The following is a 22,783-nucleotide window of genomic DNA, read 5'->3' on the forward strand; positions in this document are numbered from 1 at the left end:
ATATCATATCTTCGTGATAGAAGGGGTGACGTAGGAGTTATTCAAGTCTCCGAACATCCAGAAACAATTGTGTTCTTTTACTTCAGTTATTATATTTCAGTTAGATATTCTATCTTTCATTCAGTTCATATTCCGCATTTGTTTTCTTCAGTTTAACTGATCGTCATTGACTGACGTGATACCTAGAGTCAGTTTGTAACAGAACTGAATCCAAATCTTCGAAGTAAATGTAAAATTCGTGAAGTATTTATTCAACCCCCCTTCTAAACACTTTTTATCCGTATAACCGATCTTTTCAGTTATAAAGCTCATCAAGTAGATGTTGTAATAACAAATACATATACCATAGTGTAAAGAATGAATCAGTATCATTTCTTAACCGTAATATGTCATAGTCAATAAAATGCGTACATAACAATTATAAGATGACATTCCATAAAACATTACTTTTTTTTTTCGTTTGCATGGCACTGAAAGGTCATCCGTCGATGGTATACATGTACGTCTCAGTCAAAATCAGTCATAGTACATGTCATTATGTTGATTAACTTTCGTCGTGTGGGTTTATAATTACCAAAGACAATACCACTATATCATATAACCATCAAGCCATAAAAACATTCATTGAAACATTTTATCAAACATGTGGTGTGAGTGCTAAAACCTTAGTTCCTTTACTTTTCCCTTGGCATCAATTCCATCTCCTTTCAATATATCAATACATAAAATATACATAATAAATGAGTTAAAAGAGCTAAAATCATTTAAAACATCATTTATCATATGCATAGTTCATGAGATGCATTCACAGGAAGAATCTACTTACAACCACTAGAAGATTTGATAATCTTAACACCTTGACAATAATCCTACAACATAAAACCATGATATAATCCATTAACAACAATTCCTTAAACTTCCAACAATAATCAAGCCTATACATGAACTTCACTTCATCTATCAAAATCAATAACGCAAATAAACCAAGCACAAATAATTTACCTTTGATCTCCTTGCCCAAGATAACAAATTTCTAGCTCCTTTACTTCTTAAATCCTTGGGAGATGATGAAGAAGAAAGGAAATATGAAAGAAATGAGAAGAAAAGAAAACCCTAGCTCTAACCGATGGAGAGAAAAGAAGGAGAAGGGAGAAAATGAAGAAAAAGTTATACATCTATTAAAAGCATTTTAAATCCTCAAAACACGTTTTTACACTTTGTTGGGTGCTTGGACGGTCATTTCTTACTGCCTTAGTGCGAACCTCTTGGCTTAAAACCCAAAATTCAGAGCGAGGCGTGCTCGGGCGGTCAAATCTTACCGCTAGGGCGCGCTATGTGCGCAGCTACGACAAAGATCGCTTCCGAAACGTCTGTTCCCTTCAAAATTTGAAAAAGTGGCAACATAAAATTTGTAGCCCTATGTCTTGGCTTGCATCTCGAATTGGCCTCATGATGTCATCTAAAGGTCTGAGTGAAAAGTTATGATCATTCTCCCAACATGTGTTAATGCAAGAACGACGAAACACACGTCACACTTCGGGACGCTTTTGGTTCGTCTTCCCTAATGATTCGAACAAAACTCAAAAAGCAAAAGTTATAGCCTTATATATTATCTTTCTAATGGAAGTGGCCTCACATCAATTGGATCAATATACAAAACATGTTGCTAAAAACCACAACTGCTGCCACAGTTTCATACTGTTTCAGCACTTTCATTACCTATTTGGCTCAAGATCAACTTCTATTCTACCCATCCATTTTCTATTACATTCTATAACATTCATTACCATTCATATCATAACGAAAGCCATAAACCATCAATATAAAATACCGTAATTCATAATAAAAGACATGAACGATTGGCAATTACAATTATCCTGCCTATATAAAAATTTCGTCCTCGAAATTTACCTCACGACGTAAACAAGTCAGGATAATGTTGCTTCATCTCTTCCTCGGGCTCCCATGTTGCTTTTTCGATGACATGATTACTCCATAACACCTTCACGATCCCAATTTCTTTGTTTCTGAGCACTTTAACCTTTCGATCCTGTATTTGAACCGCCCGTTCATGATAACTCAAATTTGGCATTAAGTCTAGTGGTTCATGATGAATTACATGAGTCAGATTCGATACATATTTACGAAGCATTGAGACTTGAAATACATTATGCACCCTATCCAAATCCGGAGGCAAAGACACTCGATAAGCTCGCTCGCCAATTCTGTCGAGAATCTCGAAAATTCCAATAAAACGAGGACTCAACTTCCCCTTCTTTCCAAATCTCATAACTCCATTGAGAGGAGCTATCTTAACAACCACGTGATCACCTATCTCGAATGATAAAGGCCTTCTTCGAACAACTGCATAGCTTTTCTGTAAAGACTGAGCAGTTTTAATTTTTTCTCGAATCAATGCTACAACATCAACCATTTGTGGAACCAACTCTATTCCTATCATCTTTCTTTGTCCTACTTCATCCCAAAACAAATGTGATCGACGACACCTTATCCCATACAAAGCTTCGTAAGGTGCCATGCCAATCGAGGACTGATAGCTATTATTATATGTGAATTCCACAAGAGGCAGCTTCAAATCCCATCTTCCAGAAAAATTAATAATGCAGGCCCTTAGCATGTCCTCAAGAATCTGAATAACTCGTTCTGATTGTCCGTAACTCTGAGGATGATGAGTTGTTTTGAAGGCCAACTTTGTACCCAAAGCTCTATGCAAACTCTTCCTGAATTCATATGTAAATCTTGGATCACAATCAGAAATAATTTACACTGGTATCCCATAAAGTCTAACAATATCCTGAACATAAGCCTCATCATATTGATTCATCGAATAAGTTGTCTTGACATGAAGAAAATGTGATGAGTTGGTTAAATGATCAACAATGATCCAAATTTAAATATAACCTTTCTGTTTCCTAGAAAGTCTGACAACAAAGTCCATTGTGATGTGTTCTCATTTCCACTGAGGTATCGGCAATGACTGCATCAATCCTTTTAACGTATCGTACTTTTAAACATACTTAAATTTTAATTTGCGGAAAAATAAAAATCTTTTTAAATAAATAATAGTATTTCAAATTGCGTTAAAATTAAACGGTTCGTCCAAAATTATTCGCAATAAAAAAAAATCACGAATAAAGTTTGCTAAAAATACATGTTTAGACATCATAAACAAATCTCATGAAAAATCTGAGTATTTGAACATGCATAAAATCTTAAAGCATGGGCGATCCTCGGGTTTAGCCTCCTGTGCAGTCCAAGCCGGCTCATTGGTCCCCACCCATAGTCTTCTCATACTCGTCCTCACCTGCATCGATCAAGTCTAGTGAATCTAAAGACTCAACATGTATAAACTGGAGATAAGAAGTAATACATAATAAAACCATATGCAACTTAAAGTAGAGCGTACATACTTAACTTGAACGTACATACATAAACATAGACGTGCCATCATAGTAAAACTTTTCATAAACATGATTTGATCATACATACTTGAACATGCATACATTGCATCGTTTTGCGTAGAGATATATCTCAAAGCAAGTGATTCATACATAAATGCACCTGATCAGACTAAACCACAGTACTGGGCTGGCAGGAAAAAATCCACTACCACATACATGAGATCACCGGTCATGCTTTACCGGGTGGATTGGTCCCCCTAGTCATGCTTTACCGCTTTCCAATCCTAATCTACCCTGGTCATGCTTTATCGGGGTGGAGAGGTCACCGGCCACATTCACCGGCTTCCAAACCCATTCATATTTTTGTCACAAGACATTTAGCATACCTCAAAAATAAAATATTTTCTCATTTTGCACGTCGAACCTACTTATATGGCGTTGAGGGATTCGTTGGATCTCGCTTGGGGCCCCTGCTGCACATACTAATATGAGTTCAAGCACTTATCTTTCATAACTTGACGTAATAATCATGCTCACACCAAAAAATGACAAATTTCTTATGATATTCTAAATCTCTCGGGACTCGACCTCATTTAATCATTGTGCTAAATCATGACAACGAACCTCAAAACAATCCTAAATTTTCCCAAACATGGAAGACACAGACCCCGTGTAGACATCCGGGTCGGGTTCGTGTAAACTCTGCAAACTTAACCTAGGGAATTAACAAAGGCACGGACCCCATGTCAGGGTCCAGCTTTGGGTCCGTGTAGACTCTGGAAACTCACACCACAAAAGAACCAAGGGCACAGACCCCGTGTCAGGGTCCGACTCCAGGTCCGTGTAGGCTCTGAAAATGTTAAACCAACGGAAATTACTACACTTGTGGCTTAATCCTCCTAACTCAATCATACGGACCGTGAACCAACACCTCGAAACACATCCTAGGATGATGTGGCAATGATTAAAACTCCCATGATGCCTCAAAACGACGATACAAATCATACAACACAACTAAAACTGTAAACACGACATTTTGACACCAAAATGCTTCCTACGACTTCTAATGCAAACAAGTGTTATCGACACGAAACGAAGCACCAAAAATCATCCCAACATCATACTCACAATAATTAAACACAGCGACAATCACCCAACGGTTCCCAACGAAGCCTGCAACAAATAAATTCATGAACACATCAAGAACTCTTTTTCCATAAAATTACAGTTTGCATAGTCCCACGAAAATGATCATAACTCATTCGTTTCTTGTCCAAAAATTACGAATATATTGTCAAATCAAAGGTATCGAAAAGTTCTACGTTTTATATGTTGAAACATTTTCAAGAAAACCAACCAATATTTCTCAGAAATCAAAATTACAGCAGACACGTTTTCAGATCTAAATATTTTGATCCAAAAATCATTTCAAACATTTTTGCTCAAACTTTTCACAACATACATGGATTTTTACGCATAATAAACATGACAACAAATAATATAACAAGATCGGTGCAGAAACAATAGATTATACATGCCTTGATCTTTAAAAATTCTTGAAACGACGATACCAAAGCAGAACGAGTGCGAGGTTGATCCGAAACGATTTTTGGCTCGATTTTTGTTGAGGAAATGCACGAGAATTGCTGAACTTTTTTGAAGAGGATGGGGTGGTTGTTGATAACTTCTAAGAACCCTAAGTTTCTTCTAAAAAATGTGATGGAATGAAATGAAATGTGTGTGTGTAACAGCCGAGTGTGTTTTTGTACGCGTATGTGTGCATGTGTTTTGGTGTGTTAACGTGTGTGTGAGTTATTATTAGGGGTAATTGGGGCTAATCATACTTAGCTAAATAATTACTTATAAAAATAATACTAATCTAATTACTTAACCACATTAAAAGATTTAAATAATCTAATTCACAAGGTTTAAAAATTCATACTACTTTTACAAAATCTCCTAATTACAAAAATAAATTACACAATTGCTAAACTTTAAAAGTTTTAAAATCCTAAAATCACCCAATAAGTAAGTTAGGCTTAAAAAAAGGCTTAAAACTTACTAAATCATTAAAAATATCACTTCCTAACTTAAAATAAAATAACACACTTTAAAATCATCAAAAATCATCGTCGGTCTGTTTTCCTCGATCTCGCATCGAATAATCGCCTGAAACATGAAACTCAAGGTATCATTTTAACGTGCATCACGTAAACATAAATAATTTAAAATAATGCAATTAACTATATCTTGCCTCGATAAAAACCGTTTTAAAATTAATTAAATAATTTAACGAATAAATAAATACATGGGTTTTACGTGTACTGAATTTGGGCTCTACAATCCTGCAGGTCTTTGGTGCTCAATCTTAACATGTTCACATGTTAGGCATTCAGAAATAAACAACGCAATATCCTTATTCATACCTGGCCACCAGAAGAGTCAACGAAGATCTTGATACATCTTGGAATTACCTGGATGTATCGAATATGGTGCGGTATGCGCCTCAATCAAAACATCTTGTCCAAAATTAACGCCGATAGGAACATAAATTCGAACTCTAAAGGTCATCAACCCATCACTGTTTAAACCAAACTCAAAATTTCATTTTACCTCAGCCTTAGACTTCATTTCCAGCAATTGCTTATCATTATGTTGTCCATGTTTAATCATGTCATTCAAAGTAGGTCGAATCACCAAAGCTGAAAGTCGAGCTATCGTACCTTTCTCGACCAAAGCGATCTCATTCCTTTGAAAGTCCAACAATAAATGTTTTTGAATCATAGAACTCAACACTACTCCTGACTTTCGAGTCAATGCGTCTGCAACTACATTCGCCTTCCCATGGTGGTAACTAAAAGTGCAATCATAATCCTTAACAAGTTCCAACCATCTCCTCTGACGCATGTTCGATTCCTTCTGAGTAAACATATATTTAAGGCTTTTATGATCTGAAAAAATCTCACACTTCACTCCATACCACTAATGTCGCCAGATCTTCAAAGCGAAAACCACAGCTGCCAACTCAAGAATGTGAGTCGGATAAGTCTTTTCATAATCCTTAAGCTGAAGGGAAGCATAAGCAATCACTTTACCACGCTGCATCAATACAGCACCAAGCCCTTTCTTAGAAGCATCAGTATAGACCACAAAGTCTTCAACTCTCTCGGGAAGTTACAACACTGGAGCTGATGTCAATTTATCCTTCAACTCCTGAAAACTTTGTTGACACTCATTTGTCCATTCAAATTTAACTGTCTTTCTTGCCAATGTTGTTAATGGCAGGGCTATCTTTGATAAATCGGCTATAAAACGACGATAGTAACCTGCCAAACCAAGAAAACTTAATACCTCAGAAACTGTCGTAGGAATAAGCCATTTCTTTATCTTTGTTGGACCCACGGTAATTCCATCTTTAGAAACAATATAGGCTAGGAAAGTCACATGGTCCAACCGCACTTCTTTAACTTGGCATATATCTTGTTATCCCTCAATTTCTGCAACACAGTTCTCAAATGTTCTCGATGAAGTTCTCGAGTCTTCGAATAAACCAGAATATCATCAATAAATACAATGACAAAGCTGTCCAAATAAGGCTTGAAGACTCGATTCACAAGATCCATAAAAAATTACGGGGCACTCGTTAACCCGAAAGACATTACCAGAATTTCATAATGACCATACCTAGTTCGAAAAGCAATCTTAGGTATGTCATCTTCTTTTACTTTCAATTGGTGATATCCCGATCGCAGATCAATATTGGAAAATACCATGCCCCTTGCATTTGATCAAAAAGATCATCAATTCGTGGCAAAGGGTACTTGTTCTTAATTGTAACTTTGTTTCTATCGGTAGTCAATACACAAACGTAGTGACCCATAATTCTTTTTCACAAACAACACTTGTTCCCCCCATGGTGAAGAACTCGGTCTAATAAAGCCTTTATCTAACAGCTCTTGCAATTGATTCTTTAATTCTTTCATTTCAGTCGGTGCCATTCGATAAGGGGCTTTAGAAATACGAGAATTACCAGGTTCAAAATCAATGACAAACTCGACTTCTCTATCGGATGGAAACCCCGGCACATCATCGACAAAGACATCTGAATATTCTCGAACAATTTCAATATCATTCACATCCATATTATATTCCTTACTCACATCCATTACAGACTCCAGAAATCCTTGACACCCCTTAAGCAACATCTTATTCACCTTCAAGAAAGAAATAAAAGAAGTGTCAAGCATAGTACCTGAACACTTGAAGACCTTGTTGTCACCTTCTTCTATCGGAAATCGCACCATCTTTTCAACACAATCTATTATTGCACGATGCGATGATATCCAATCCATACCCAAAAGCACATCAAACTCTATCGTAGGAATCACAATCAAATCAGAAAATAATGTTTCCTCATTCACTTGGATAGGACAAGCCTTCATCATACTCGTTGGACAAATCACATCACCCAATGGAAACACAATATTATACTGGAGAGGTTCAAATATAGGTGCAATACCCAACGATCTCATGAAAATTGCAGACATAAAAGAATGCATAGCTCCAGTATCAATTAAAGGGCTACTTTGCCTGAAATTAGAATATTACCTGATATAATTGACGCATTCGGATTAACATCCTCCTTGGTCAAAGAGAAAATGTGTCCTTGGACTCGTCCTCGGCCTGAAGATTGGGTGCAATTGATGGCAGTATGACCTGCACCTCCACATCTATAACATTTTTTGGTCCCTAAAAAGCATTCACTTTTTGTGGCTTGCTGCATTTGGGACATAAAGGCCTATTCATCTCAGCGTGAACCACAAGATCACGTTGCGGCCTTGGAAATTCTGACATCTCTTCTGATCTCGGCTCTCAAGCTTCTCATGAAGTTTTCACCTCGGTCTTTTTCATTCGAAGCAATAAAATGAACGAAAAGACATTCTTCTTCAAACTTCAAGATATAATCATTCACATTCAAGTTGCCCAGCTTTAATTCCAAGAACTCCTTCACTTTCCGGGTTTTGACATCATTAGAGAAATATTTGTCATAAAATAACTCCTTGAACTCACTCCATTTAAGGGTTTGAACATTGATTGCTACCTTTGTGGCTTCCCACCAAATGCTTGCAGTCTTGGTCAGAAGAAACACTGCACAACTAAATCGATCATTATCCTCAACGTGCAGATATTCAAAGATTGTTTCAATAGCTTTAACCCATTCCATAGCTGCAAGGGGTTCCGCACTTCCCATGAACTCATGTGGATACATTCTTTTAAATCATTCATACGCTCCCTCTGAATTGGGCTCCTGTCTCACAAGGCCTTTACCTCTTCCTTGTAACGGGTTCTGCAATCTCAATAACTGTTGGATCTGTTCTCCATGAACGTTAGCTTGCACCTTGAGCAACTTACTAAACTCATCAACAACTCGTGATGAGGAAATATCTTCTCCCTCTACAGCTTTCCTCTTAGGTGGCATCTCCTACATTGCATCTAAGTTTAAAATCATTTTAAATCTTCTTCATACCATTAAATATACTTATCATCATATCAGTGCATCAATGAGATGCAGAAATGTACATACCGAAGTGTTGCCAACAGAAAAAGTCATGTGCCAAATCATTGGTCCGAAAAACGTTTGCTCTGATACCACTAAATGTGACACCCTGACCCGTTTCAAAAAAAAATAAACTCTATAATGCGGAAGGTTGAAAAAAAACATGCCTCAAGCAAAAAAAATAAACTATATACTTGGAGGAAAGTATGTGCTTTTAAGAAATTTTGGCAGAGTTTCCCGTAAAAAATAACTCACCACCTGCCTCAAGCAATAAAACAAATACATCATAAAAATTCCCACAACTAATACATAAATATATACAAAATCAAAAGTATTGCATTCGATTACCAAAATAATTGAGTCAAGTTTAAACTGCCAAAATATCAAATGTGTTATAACAAAAGATATTAACCAACTTCAACCATTTCAAAACAAAATATTTTCTTAACCATCGATAGACAAAATAATCATTTCATCATTCCTCCAAGCTTGGCACATTTCATTCTCCTTCTCGACACCCCGCCGTATCAATCTCGGTTACCTTCATCTGCATCTCATGAACTTAACTGAAATGAGTTATAAAAACTCAGCAAGTAGATATTGTGATAACAAATACATATACCATAGTGTAAAGAAGGAATATGTATCATTTCTTAACTGTAATATGTCACCAGTCAATAAAATACGCATATAAAAATTATAAGATGACATTCCATAAAACATTACTTTCTTTTCCTTTGTATGGCACTGATAGATCATCCGTCGATGGTATAAATGTATGTCTCAGTCAAAATCAGTCACAATACATGTCATTATGTTGATCAACTTCCGTTGTGTAGGTTTAGAATTACCAAAGGTAACACCACTATATCATATAACCATCAAGCCATATAAACATTCACTGAAACATTTTATCAAACATGTGGTGTGAGTGCTAAAACCTTAGCTCCTTTAATTTGCCCTTGGCATCAATTACATCTCTTTTCAATATATCAATACATACAATATACATAATCAATGAGTTAAAGGAGTTAAAATCATTTAAAACATCATTTATCATACACATAGTTAATGAGATGCATTCAAAGGAAGAATATACTTACAACCACTAGAAGATTTGATAATCTTAACACCTTGACAATAATCCTACAACATAAAACCATGATATAATCCAATAACAACAATTCCTTAAACTTCCAACAGTAATCAAGCTCATACATGAACTTCACTTCATCTATCAGAATCAATAACCCAAATAAACCAAGCACAAATAATTTACCTTTGATCTCCTTGCCCAAGATATCAAAATTTCTAGCTCCTTTACTTCTTAAATCCTTGGGAGATGATGAAGAAGAAAGGAAAATATGAAAGAAATGAGAAGAAACATAACCCTAGCTCTAATCGATGGAATGAAGAGAAGGAGAAGAGAGAAAATGAGGAAAAAGTGATACAACATCTATTAAAAGCCTTCCAAATCCTCAAAATACATTTTTACACTTTGTTGGGCACTCGGGCGGTCATTTCTTACCGCCCCAGCGCGGACCTCTCGGCTAAAAACCAAAAGCTTAGACCGAGGCGCGCTCGGGCAGTCAAATCTTACCGCTCCAGCACACTCTGTGCACAGCTATGACAAAGATCGCTTCTGAAATGCCTCTTCCGTTCATAATTTGAAAAAGTGGCAAACATAAATGTTGTAGCCCTATTGCTTGGCATGCATCTCCAATTCGCCTCATGTCATCTGAAGATCTGAGTAAAAGGTTATGCTCATTCTCCCAACATGTGTCAATGCAAGAACGACGATACGCATGACACACTTCGGGGTGCTTTTGGCTCGTATTTCTTAATGATTTGAATAAAACTCAAAACACGAAAGTTATAGCCTTATTTATTATCCTTCTAATGGAAGTAGCCTCACATCAATTGGATTAATATACAAAACATGTTGCTAAAAACCACAACTACTGCCACAGTTTCAAACCGTTTCAGCACTTTCATTACATATTTGGTTCAAGATCAACTTCTATTCTACCCATCCATTTTCTATTACATTCATTACCATTCATATCATAACGTAAAGCCATAAACCATCACCATAAAATAACGTAATTCATAATAAAAGACATGAACGATCGGCTATTATAATTATCCTCACTATATAAAAATTTCGTCCCCGAAATTTACCTCACGACGTAAACAAGTCAGGATAATGTTGCTTCATCTCTTCCTCGGGTTCCCATGTTGCTTCTTCGATGACATGATTACTTCATAAGACCTTCATGATCTAGTTTCTTTGTTTCTAAGCACTTTAACTTTTCGATCCAGTATTTGTACCGGTCGTTCATGATAACTCAAAATTGGCATTAAGTCTAGTGATTCCTGATGAAGTACATGAGTTGGATTCGATACATATTTACGAAGCATTGAGACATGAAATACATTATGCACCCTATCAAATCCGGAGGCAAAGCCACTCGATAAGCTCGCTCGCCATTCTGTCGAGAATCTCGAAAGGTCCAATAAAACAAGGACTCAACTTCCCCTTCTTTCCAAATCTCATAACTCCCTTGAGAGGAGCTATCTTAACAAACACGTTATCACCTATCTCAAATGCCAAAGTCCTTCGAACATCTGCTTAGCTTTTCTGTCGAGACTGAGCAGTTTTATTTCTTTCTCGAATCAATACTACAACATCAACCATTTGTTGAACCAACTCCAGTTCTAACATCTCTTTTTCACTTACTTCATCCCAAAACAAAGGCGATCGACACCTTCTCCCATACAAAGCTTCATAAGGTGCCATGCCAATCGAGGACTGATAGCTATTATTATATGTGAATTCCACAAACCTTCAAATCCGACTTCGAATTTGAGTGTTAACAAAATATTTATTGTATATTAATTACTTATATTATTTTATACAAATCCGACTTATATTATCGACTTTGAATAATGTTTGTTAACAAAATATTTATTTTATACATCGATAATCCAATCATAATATCATGTATGCCACATCAAGTCAACAAATAAGGCATATAGACACATATTCTCAATCAAATCAATCAAACATATATCATATGATACATATACATGTTGTCAGAATTTTGATCATATAGTTATTATCTCATAATAGACAATCATAATTTTAATCATATAGTTATTATGATAGATAATCATAATTTTGATCATATAGTTATTATCTCATAATCATTTTTTCTTTTTCATAAATACTCTAAATTTTTCGTCAGAATTTTCGGTTGAATACATTTTGACATAAACGATCAAAGGTTATGGTAAAAACATTATAATGTAAAGTCTCGGATTTGAACTGTCCACGCTATATCAACTCAGGTTTTCCCAACATGCTAATATACTCACTCACACGCAACCAGAAAAACTTCTCGATGGGTTACCCATTTCAGAATTGTTATATGTCAAAAACGCTTAACTTTGGTTTTCTTTAAGTTATAAGCTATCAAAAAGAAGATACACCTTGTTGATATGAGTAATATCTATCAAATCTTTTTTCTCTCATTCTCATGTGAGATCGATTCAATCATGCTCCATGTCAACCATTCATTGGTGGATTTTCCATCTTTCATGTATTAACCACTCATATTGCGGACCATGTATTCCACTAGTTTCAAGGCTTCGAATGTCACATGTCCACCAGCTTCCGCTTAGTTTTTCCCCGAACCGCATTATGAGAGGTTAGGCACATATACCCCTTGTAACGCCCCCGATTTGACGTCTATGATCAATGTATCAACATGGGTCTTTCCAATGGTTTATGTACTCGCTCACTCGAACTCTGAGAATTTTCCCATGAGGTCTCCCATCTCAGAATTTCTTAAGTCAAGCACGCGTAACTTTGGATTTTTAAAGTTATGAGCTCTTCAAAATAATAAACATTTTGTTGATATGAATAGTACTTATCAAATCTTTTATTCTCTCGTTCTGGTATGAGATCTATTTATTCATTATCCTTATTGCCTATTCATTGATAGGATTTCCATGTTTCAAATATTAATCACATATTATGGACCGTGTACAACTCTAGAATCAAGGCTCCTTGTGTGACATATAATGTCTTACACTCATTAGAAAAACATATATTGTCACGTCTACTAGTTTAAAAAGTGCGCGGAAATTTTATTGTTTTTTTAAAAGCTCGCATTTTCAAAATATCATTTAAACGTTTCGCATGCATGCGCTGCACACAAAAATATAACATTTAAAAATGATCTTAAATATTTTTCGGTAAAAATAGCGCATTTTAAAATAACCAAACACGTCTAAAATCATACGTGAACATAAACGTATAAAAATCTTAAAAATCATTAACGTATGAAAATATTCATCTCCTCTCAATCTAAAAAATTGTAATGCGGAACACATGTGGTCCTCGGGTCGTGTCACCTTACCAGGTCTGCCTACTCAGAGTTCGGCACCTCCAGTCTCTTCATCATTAATCTCACCTGCATCACACATGCCTAGTGAGTCTAAAGACTCAACACACATGTACCAGGAATAACAAGTACATATACATAGCACACAACAGTGAAAAATATCATACTCAACATATCTTTCATGAATTTAAAAGCATAATGTAAACGTGTCGTGTAAAATCGTATCGTTTCAAAGCATGTCATCTCATGTCATCATATACGTATACGTGTCGTGTAAAATCATATCGCGTCAAAGCATATCATCTCATGTCATCATATACGTATACGTGTCGTTAAAATCATATCGTATTAAAGCATGTCATCTCATATCATCATATACGTAAACCTTTAATTTTTAGTTGAATTCAATTCATTAGTTGTGACTTTCGTATCAGTTCTATCGATTGATCCATCTACATATAACCACGGTACCGTGCGGCGAGGGACATCAGCGACAGCATTACCCGTCCACTGAGCCCGGGCATCAGCTCATCATATCTCCTATCATCGTATAAATATACATCATCATATTCGCCACTTAATAAAAACATGCATATACGTAAGTTTTTCCTTTAAACCAAGCATACAACGTATTTATCGTAACTCCATAAAATTCATGAACGTGATGCATAAAAATTTAAAACATGATAAAATGTTCTCAGGGCGCTGCCAAGTCCAAAATCTCTCACCAGGTGAAAAATGACCATTTTGCCTTTGAAAACCTAGAGATTACCATTTTGCCCATAGATGTAAAATTCCACGTTTCCGAAATTTTCTTAATTCCATTGACTCTAACATGTCCCGAATAATTATTTAAGCATACATTAATTTTCTCATATTTTTATTTGGCTTAAAGCGAAGAATTTTAAATTAATCTTTAACTATAACATATTAATGCGTTTTAATCACGAATTAAACCAAACTTTAACATAAAATTCCCAAATAAAAAACTTAGACTTCTAATAATTATTTGAGCTTAAATATAATTTCTCATAATTTTATTAAGCTTAAATCTAGATGTTTCCATTAATCCTTTAATTAACGTTTCGTGCGACGATTAAATCCCGGATAAATCAAAAACTCATTATTTTGATCCAAAGCTTACCAAACTCTTAAAAATGTCCCAAAACATATTTAAAAGCATCCCTAGATGTAAACTCGAGCTCATTTCATTACTTAACTGAATTGTTCTAAAACTTGGACCGGTGTCTCGGTTTTAACCCGAATCGACTCGAAACTTAACCGAATTATTACCAACTTTTTACCATGATTTACCAACATCTAAAGGGTCCTAAAAACCTCAAAACCTGACCCTTAATCACTCGCACAATAGGCCAGCAAGCTGCTGAAATTTCCAGTACGTGCTAATCCGAAAGCCTTAGTCACGATCTTTCCTTAATTCAACTCTCATTCTTAAACCGACTCGAACCGGATCCGAACCAGGCCCTATACCCAACCCTTAGGCATAACTTAAGACCATGATAAACCCCTTTCAAATTCAGAACTAATGCCTGAGCCCCAAAGCAAGCAAGAGCCGTGACTAGCCTAACTCATCTCCCATTAATGCAGTTGGTTGCTTCCTGGTCTAGCCAAGGTCCCTAGCCAACCCAGCCCTGAACCAACACCACCAGGCCCTCCCTAGGACCCTAAGGAAAACCCAAGACACTGTCCCATGCACTGGCCCCGTCCAGCAACCGCCTTAAAACCCACAGCTGTGACTTGCTCTACACGAACCCAAAGTGGACAGCCGTGGCTTTTCTTTTCTTCAGTCTCTTAGCTGCCACTCCAGGCCATGAACCACCATAGAGAGAGTCATCCTAGGACCCTTAAACACTAAAAACAGCAGCCCCTTGCACCACAGAAAAAAAAAACCTGAGATGTATGCAACAACATTCGGTTTTCGTGTCAAACCAAGAGCATAAAAGCTTTGCCATGCCAATACCGGAAAATGCATAAATATAACACACATGACAGCACATATATGGCGTGAATGATGCAGAATGCCTTTGATGATTCCTACGCAAGAACGATGAAGAACGGACGTCGGGAGAGCGCCGGAGAATTTCTTTGCAAGGAAAAGCCATGGCCGAAACTTTGCTTGAGTTGCTGCTGGAAAAACCGAGAGAATGGAGAGGGGAGGGGAGGTTTGTGAGTGGAGGAAAGTGGAAGATACAAATGTGCCTTGATGATCTTTTATGCGAGAAGATGGAAGAAAGGGAAAATGGAGAAGAGCCGGATGAATCTCTCATGAAAAACAAGCAAAAACCGATACTTAAAAGCCGAGGAAGGCTCTGAAAAATAATGAAACCAAGAGGAATGATGATGAAAGGGATAGGTGTCGGTTGATGATGGTTTAAATGGTGTAGGTAGCAAATATTAAAATCATTAAATAGTTAATAATCAAAATAATGAGCCTTAATTATTAATTAACAAGTTTAAAAGAGTTTTGAGTCCAATAAACTTAAAATTAGGTCCATTAAATCCAAACATACGAAAAATATTTCGTGTTCGAAAGTTTTTGAAAATATTAGCCGAACTCTCAAAAAGTTTCTCGATTCGCTAAAATTTGCGTACCGTTAAAAATTAAAATTAAAATACCTAATAAATCTCAATTCTTGAAAAATACCTTTAAAACATCTTATATTAATTAATAAAAATTTAATCGTGTAATTAAAATAATTTTCTTGAAAATTCTCTGATCTCCGTTCCCCATTCGAGTTCAAAATTCCCAAATTAAAAACTTAGACTTCTAATAATTATTTGAGCTTAAATATAATTTCCCATAATTTTATTAAGCTTAAATCAAGACGTTTCCAATCATTTAATTAACGTTTCGTGCGACGATTAAATCCCGGATAAATCCAAAACTCATTATTTTGATCCAAAGCTTACCAAACTCCTAAAAATGTCCCAAAACATATTTAAAAGCATCCCTAGATGTAAACTCGAGTTCATTTCATTACTTAACTGAATTGTTTTAAAACTTGGACCGGTGTCCTGGTTTTAACCCGAATCGACTCGAAACTTAACCGAATTATTCCCAACTTTTTACCATGATTTACCAACATCCAAAAGGTCCTAAAAACCTCAAAACCTGGCCCTTAATCACTAGCACAATAGGCCAGCAAGCTGCTGAAATTTCTAGTACGTGCTAATCCGAAAGCCTTAGTCACCATCTTTCCTTAATTCGACTCTCATTCTTAAACCGACTCGAACCGGATCCGAACCAGGTCCTAGACCCAACCCTTAGGCATAACTTAAGACCATGATACACCCCTTTCAAACTCAGAACTAATGCCTGAGCCCCAAAGCAAGCAAGAGCCATGACTAGCCTAACTCGTCTCCCATTAATGCAGCTGGTTGCTTCCTGGTCTAGCTACCTTCCCTAGCCAACCCAGCCCTGAACCAACACCACCAGGCCCTCCCTAGGACCCTAAGGAATGACCCAAGACACTGTCCCATGCCCTGGCCCAGTCCAGCAACCGCCTTAAAACCCACAGCCGTGACTTGCTCTACACGAACCCAAAGTGGACAGCCGCAGGTTTTTTTTGTTCAGTATCTTAGCTGCCACTCCAGGCCATGAACCACCATAAAGAGAGTCATCCTAGGACCCTTAAACACTAAAAACAGCAGCCCCTTGCACCACAGAAAAAAAAACCTGAGATGTATGCAACAACATACGGTTTTCGTGTCAAACCAAGAGCATAAAAGCTTTGCCATGCCAATACCGAAAATGCATAAATATAACACACATGACAGCACATATATGACGTGAATGATCACTACAACAAAAACGACAAACGACAACGGATTTTATCCGTTGTCGTAGCCGTTTTAAAACTGTTGTAACTGAGGGTGTTGTCGAAAGTCCGTTCAACGACAACGGTTTTTTGCCGTGGTGGTAGGTAGATTTTGCGATGGTTTTGAAAATCCGTCCCCAATAAAATTAGCGACGGTTATATAAAAAACCGTCGCTAATTAGCGACAATTAATTAAACCGTCGCTAACATTAGCAATCGTAAAAACACCGTCGCTCATAAACAGTCCGTCGCTAATTTTAGCGACGGTCTTTAATCATTAGTTCCGTCGCTAATTTGTTTCGAAAAATAAAAAAAAATCTTTTAATAATTTAATAAATCTAAAAGAAACTAAAAATCGAAACTAAAATCGTGTAAGAAAGAAAAATTTTAAGTATTGTGAAGTAGTATAATCGTGTAAGAGAGATAAATTTTAAGTGTTATGTAGTAGTGAGAAAAATTTAATAAAGTAGTGAGAAAAATTTTAAGTGTTATGTAGTAGTGAGAAAAATTTTAAGTGTTATGAAGTAGTGAGAAAAATTTTAAGTATACAAGTGAAGTGATAAAGTTGTGTAAGATATAAAAATTTTAAGTGTTATGAAGTAGTGAGAAAAATTTTAAGTGTTGTGTGAAGTGAGAAAATTGTGTAAGAGAGAAAATTTTTTAAGTGTTGTGGAGTAAAATGGAACGAAAATGGAGATATTTATAGAGAGTTTGCGCGGTATTTGGTTAAACCGTCGCTAAATTTAAATTCACGACGGTTTACAAAGCACTGTCGCCAAATTTAGCGACGGGTTTAGAAAAACCGTCGCTCATCGTATCGTTAGTATTTAAAAACTGGCGCTTTTTTAGCGACGGGTGTTGTAAAACAGTCGCTAATTTGAATCATGCGACGAATTTACTTAAAACCGTCGCTACTTGTTGCAACGGTTTGGGTCAACTGTCGCTATATTTAGTAACGGTTTCTTTCAAACCGTCGCATATTTGAAATTAGCGACAGTGTCAAATAAACCGTCGCTAAAGTTAGCGACGCTTTTATGCAATCCGTCGCTAAATATGGCAACGTTTTCTCAAAACGGTTTCGATTGTCCAAAAATACACGCTAATCAACCACAGTTTTTAAAAACCGTTGTCGGTTGTCCAAAAAAACACGCCAAAAGACAACAGTTCATAGAACCGTTGTATTTTAGAAAACCGTTGTCAAAACGCACCTACGACAACGGTTTTCCAAAAAAACCGTTGTCGTAGGTGCGTTGTTGTTAGGCGTTTTTCTTGTAGTGGATGCAGAATGCCTTTGATGATTCCTACGCAAGAACGATGAAGAACGGACGTCGGGAGAGCGCCGGAGAATTTCTTTGCAAGGAAAAGCCATGGCCGAAACTTTGCTTGAGTTGCTGCTGGAAAAACCGAGAGAATGGAGAGGGGAGGGGAGGTTTGTGAGTGGAGGAAAGTGGAAGATACAAATGTGCCTTGATGATCTTTTATGCGAGAAGATGGAAGAAAGGGAAAATGGAGAAGAGCCGGATGAATCTCTCATGAAAAACAAGAAAAAACCGATACTTAAAGCCGAGGAAGGCTCTGAAAAATAATGAAACCAAGAGGAATGATGATGAAAGGGATAGGTGTCGGTTGATGGTGGTTTAAATGGTGTAGGTAGCAAATAGTAAAATCATTAAATAGTTAATAATCAAAATAATGAGCCTTAATTATTAATTAACAAGTTTAAAAGAGTTTTGAGTCCAATAAACTTAAAATTAGGTCCATTAAATCCAAACATAATCCCGAAAAATATTTCGTGTTCGAAAGTTTTTGAAAATATTAGCCGAATTCTCAAAAAGTTTCCCGATTCGCTTAAATTTGCGTACCGTTAAAAATTAAAATTAAAATACCCAATAAATCCCAATTCTTGAAAAATACCTTTAAAACATCTTATATTAATTAATAAAAATTTAATCGTGTAATTAAAATAATTTTCTTGAAAATTATCCGATCTCCGTTCTTCGTTCGAACTCAAAATGAAACTTAAAAATCATAGTTCATGAACTTTTAAAATTTAATGAAATAAATCCTATCATGCATAAATTATGCATAAAATTAATTAAACACATATTAACGAAATAAAAATACATGTAAAAATTTAAAACAATTTAATAAAATACCAAAGAAATTTAATAACTTTCATGCATGTGTTTACGTGACCCTTCAAAGTTTCGGGACGTTACATATATATTATGGGCAATGATGATTTTGTGTTTGTATATGGAAAATAGATAGAATGACAGATTTGCAACAAAGAAATCTAGAGCGATAAACCACATTTTAAATTTCTCTGTATTTATTGCGACAACTTGTCGTTTGGAGAAGTAAAAGTAACAATATACATTGAATTTCCTAACAATTTGTGAGCAATTTCGTGGATATACTGGCGAATCTTTTAACTCTATGACAAGGCAACAAATTCAAATCTCATCAGGCGATGAAAATGAAATTAGTGTCAACTCCAATTATATACGCTACAACTGTATCTGAATGTTTCTTTTAATCAGAAAGTAGTCTGGATGCTGTGTTTGACGAAAAATAAATTACAACGAACTAATTTGTTTAAAGCTTAGTTTTACTAGTAGTTTATAATGATGAACAACTTGCAAAAACATGAAAATTGCAATTAAAAAGATTAATTAAGATCAGAAATATATTAATAGGGGTGAGAAAAAATACTGAATTTTCTTTGTATTGAGATTACCGTGCCGAAAAAATACTGAGTTTACCGAATTTTCGGAATCTGAAGATTTCGGTACAGTACGGTAACGATACTGAATTTTTCGATACGGTAACAATATAAAATTTAAAAATTTCGATACATACCGAAATATTAAAATATCGGAACAATGTATAAAAAATAATAAATATATATATATAATTATTAGATGGGAAGACTTTTGGTGCTCGGATCACAAACTTTTGATGACAATCGGGCCGTTGATTTACATCCTCCTTACTGGTCAATGTTACAACATTCATAAAATGTAATTCAATATGAGTTCACTAATACCAACTTTATTTTCTTGTGGTACAAACTCATCATTCCATATTTACATCATCCGCTTAATATTTTATAATCCAATTTCCATTCAAGCAAAATAGAAAGCTTAATAACACACAACCAAATATATATTATATACATAATCCAGCAAGTACCCTGGCAGCAACCTCAATCTGATTTTTCCTTTTCCCCCTCATAATTTTTTTTTTTACCAATGCAGAGTTTGGTGTTTGTTTCTTTGCTATTACTCACATCCTTAATTTGTACGAAAAAGTGGTTAGTTGAAGGGTGGACTTCATGCAAATATAAGAAAATTGCAATAAAAAGTACAAAACATGTGAAATCCTAGGGAGTTTCAGAATTGTTAACTACTACATGTTTTCTCATGCATTTTATTATAAGAAGAAGACTGGGCGACGACCAAACTTGCCAAACGTACATAATATTTTTCGTGAGATGCAAAATTTAAACTAAAGAATTATGATTATATTGAAGCTCTAAAAGAGAAAGAATAATTATTTATAAATAACTGCATAATTTAATTCCCTTTTCCTCGCCTTCTATTGGAATGAGAGATCTAACGGGATGGTGTTGTTTTATGCTACACCAAACGATATACACCTGATGTGTTGAATATATAGTTCAATTAACAGGATCTTTTTCATAAATATTGAGGGGAATATACCTGATATATACTCACGGGAATTTAGGGTCCGATCCCAACGAGCGTCACTAGTTCAGACGTGGGTTTTAAGATGACCCTGAGCCTGAAATCAAGAAAAAGACTGTTAAGAGGGGGCGAGGAGGGTGTCCTGGCGTAGCCCCTCCGACGCTCAAGTTAGTGACTGAGGATATATGAGGGAGCAGCTAAGGGCGCTGTTGAAAACAATATAGTAAATTGAATCCCTGAATTAACACTTAAACCTGGTATTTATAAGATAATACTTGGCCTTGATGGGTCTGTCTTCCATTTGGGTTAGGGATGAGCCAGGGGTAATGGGCTCATCCATGGGATATCAATACCCTAGATATTTTGTGCATAAAATAGCCAAAATGGAAATTTAATTTATATATTCTAAGTTTTGGTCCTTTAACTAGTCAATTAACTTAGGTTTTTTAACTGTTGGTCTTATTTGACGTAACGACAAAAAATAATGACATGACACTGAAATTATACGAACATGCATTTTTTTAGATTTTTATATAAAATTTTTGTTATATAAATAAATAAAATAATAAGTAACACTTTGATTTTAAATAATGTTTTCACAATCTACTTTCTTATAATATATTCCAAAAATTATTCCTTACTGACATGGTATCAAAAATTATGATATGTCTGGCATCGGATAAGCTCTCCACCGAAATAAGAGCAAAAACTAAAGAAACCTAATCTACAAGACCAAAGTCTAATTTTGATTAATGCGCGAAACTCAAAATAGGTAAAATTTTGGTATCCCTATTTAATTTGTGGGATCATATACATTCGGTAGACCATGTCCTAACCCAACATTAACATATAAGGATGATCAGGGTGCAATTTTGTTGGCTTTTCCATAAAATGCAGTTTGATGAGAGATTATTTTTAAATTGCGGTTTTTCAAATAAAATTAGATATTTGGTTTTAGATAGTTTTTAGAGTTACAAAAAAATTATGAAATAAAACATCTATTGAGCGATATAATTCTTTCAATGAAATATTATATTAATTTGAGACTGAGATCAAAATTAAGTATAATAAAAATAATTAACTCATGATTGGTGTTGAATCCATGTTGTCTCACACCCAAAGCGCAACAGAAGTTTTAAAATTTTGTTTGGACATTCGAAACGATCCTTGAGCGTCGTATGAAATAAACATCTAGTGTGTTTAGGTTGTTACCTTTGCGTATAAAACGTTGGCTCCAAACTATTTCGAATTTCGAGCGAAGATAGTCCTTCTTGTAAATCATTTCGAATGAATCTTTCTCTTCTTGATCGTCTAATTAAGTCCACAATCGAAGACTGTGTTCCTCATTTGGATTGTGTTAGAAATCGCAAACGATTTGTGTGTTGAGACTACGACATTTTTATTTTCAAAATCCAGAATTGGTGAAGTGGCAAAAGGACGCGGCGGTGGTAGAAGCTTATGGCCGAAAATTTGTGCCAATTTTATTGGAGGTGGCCGAAACTTCACTAAGGAGAAAGGAAGTGTTATGTAATTTTAGTGGACAAAAAAGACTCTTCTACATTATGCCCTTGTGGTGTATTTAAAGAGGTAGTTTCATGGATTATTTATTTCCATTATTATTAAATTCTCATATGAAAATATCATGTATTATTTCAACCCTTGAATATATATATATATATATATATATATATATATATATATATATATATATATATATATATATATAAATATCCATGTATACAAATATCTTTATATCATTATATAAAATATAATATATACGTGTGTGTAAACAAATATATTTATATCATTATATAAAATATGGCAAAAACTTGTGTTAGACGGTCTC

At 35.4% G+C, this 22,783-nt stretch overlaps 1 protein-coding gene across 1 annotated transcript; it reads right to left on the bottom strand.

Moving 5' to 3' along the window:
* Positions 1-1,912: 1,912 nt before the first annotated feature.
* On the bottom strand, positions 1,913-8,901 carry LOC140839019 (uncharacterized). The gene is made up of 10 exons (XM_073205643.1): positions 8,751-8,901; positions 8,252-8,648; positions 7,320-8,012; positions 7,085-7,199; positions 6,877-6,961; positions 6,606-6,748; positions 6,415-6,521; positions 6,036-6,276; positions 4,576-4,595; positions 1,913-2,741 (listed from the first exon to the last, which is right to left on the bottom strand). Exons 1-10 carry the CDS (start codon positions 8,899-8,901, stop codon positions 1,913-1,915), a joined length of 2,781 nt encoding a protein of 926 aa, XP_073061744.1.
* Positions 8,902-22,783: the final 13,882 nt, after the last annotated feature.

The sequence above is a fragment of the Primulina eburnea genome, chromosome 8 (assembly GCF_022965805.1).
Source record: "Primulina eburnea isolate SZY01 chromosome 8, ASM2296580v1, whole genome shotgun sequence".
In the NCBI taxonomy this organism is placed as follows: Eukaryota; Viridiplantae; Streptophyta; class Magnoliopsida; order Lamiales; family Gesneriaceae; genus Primulina; species Primulina eburnea.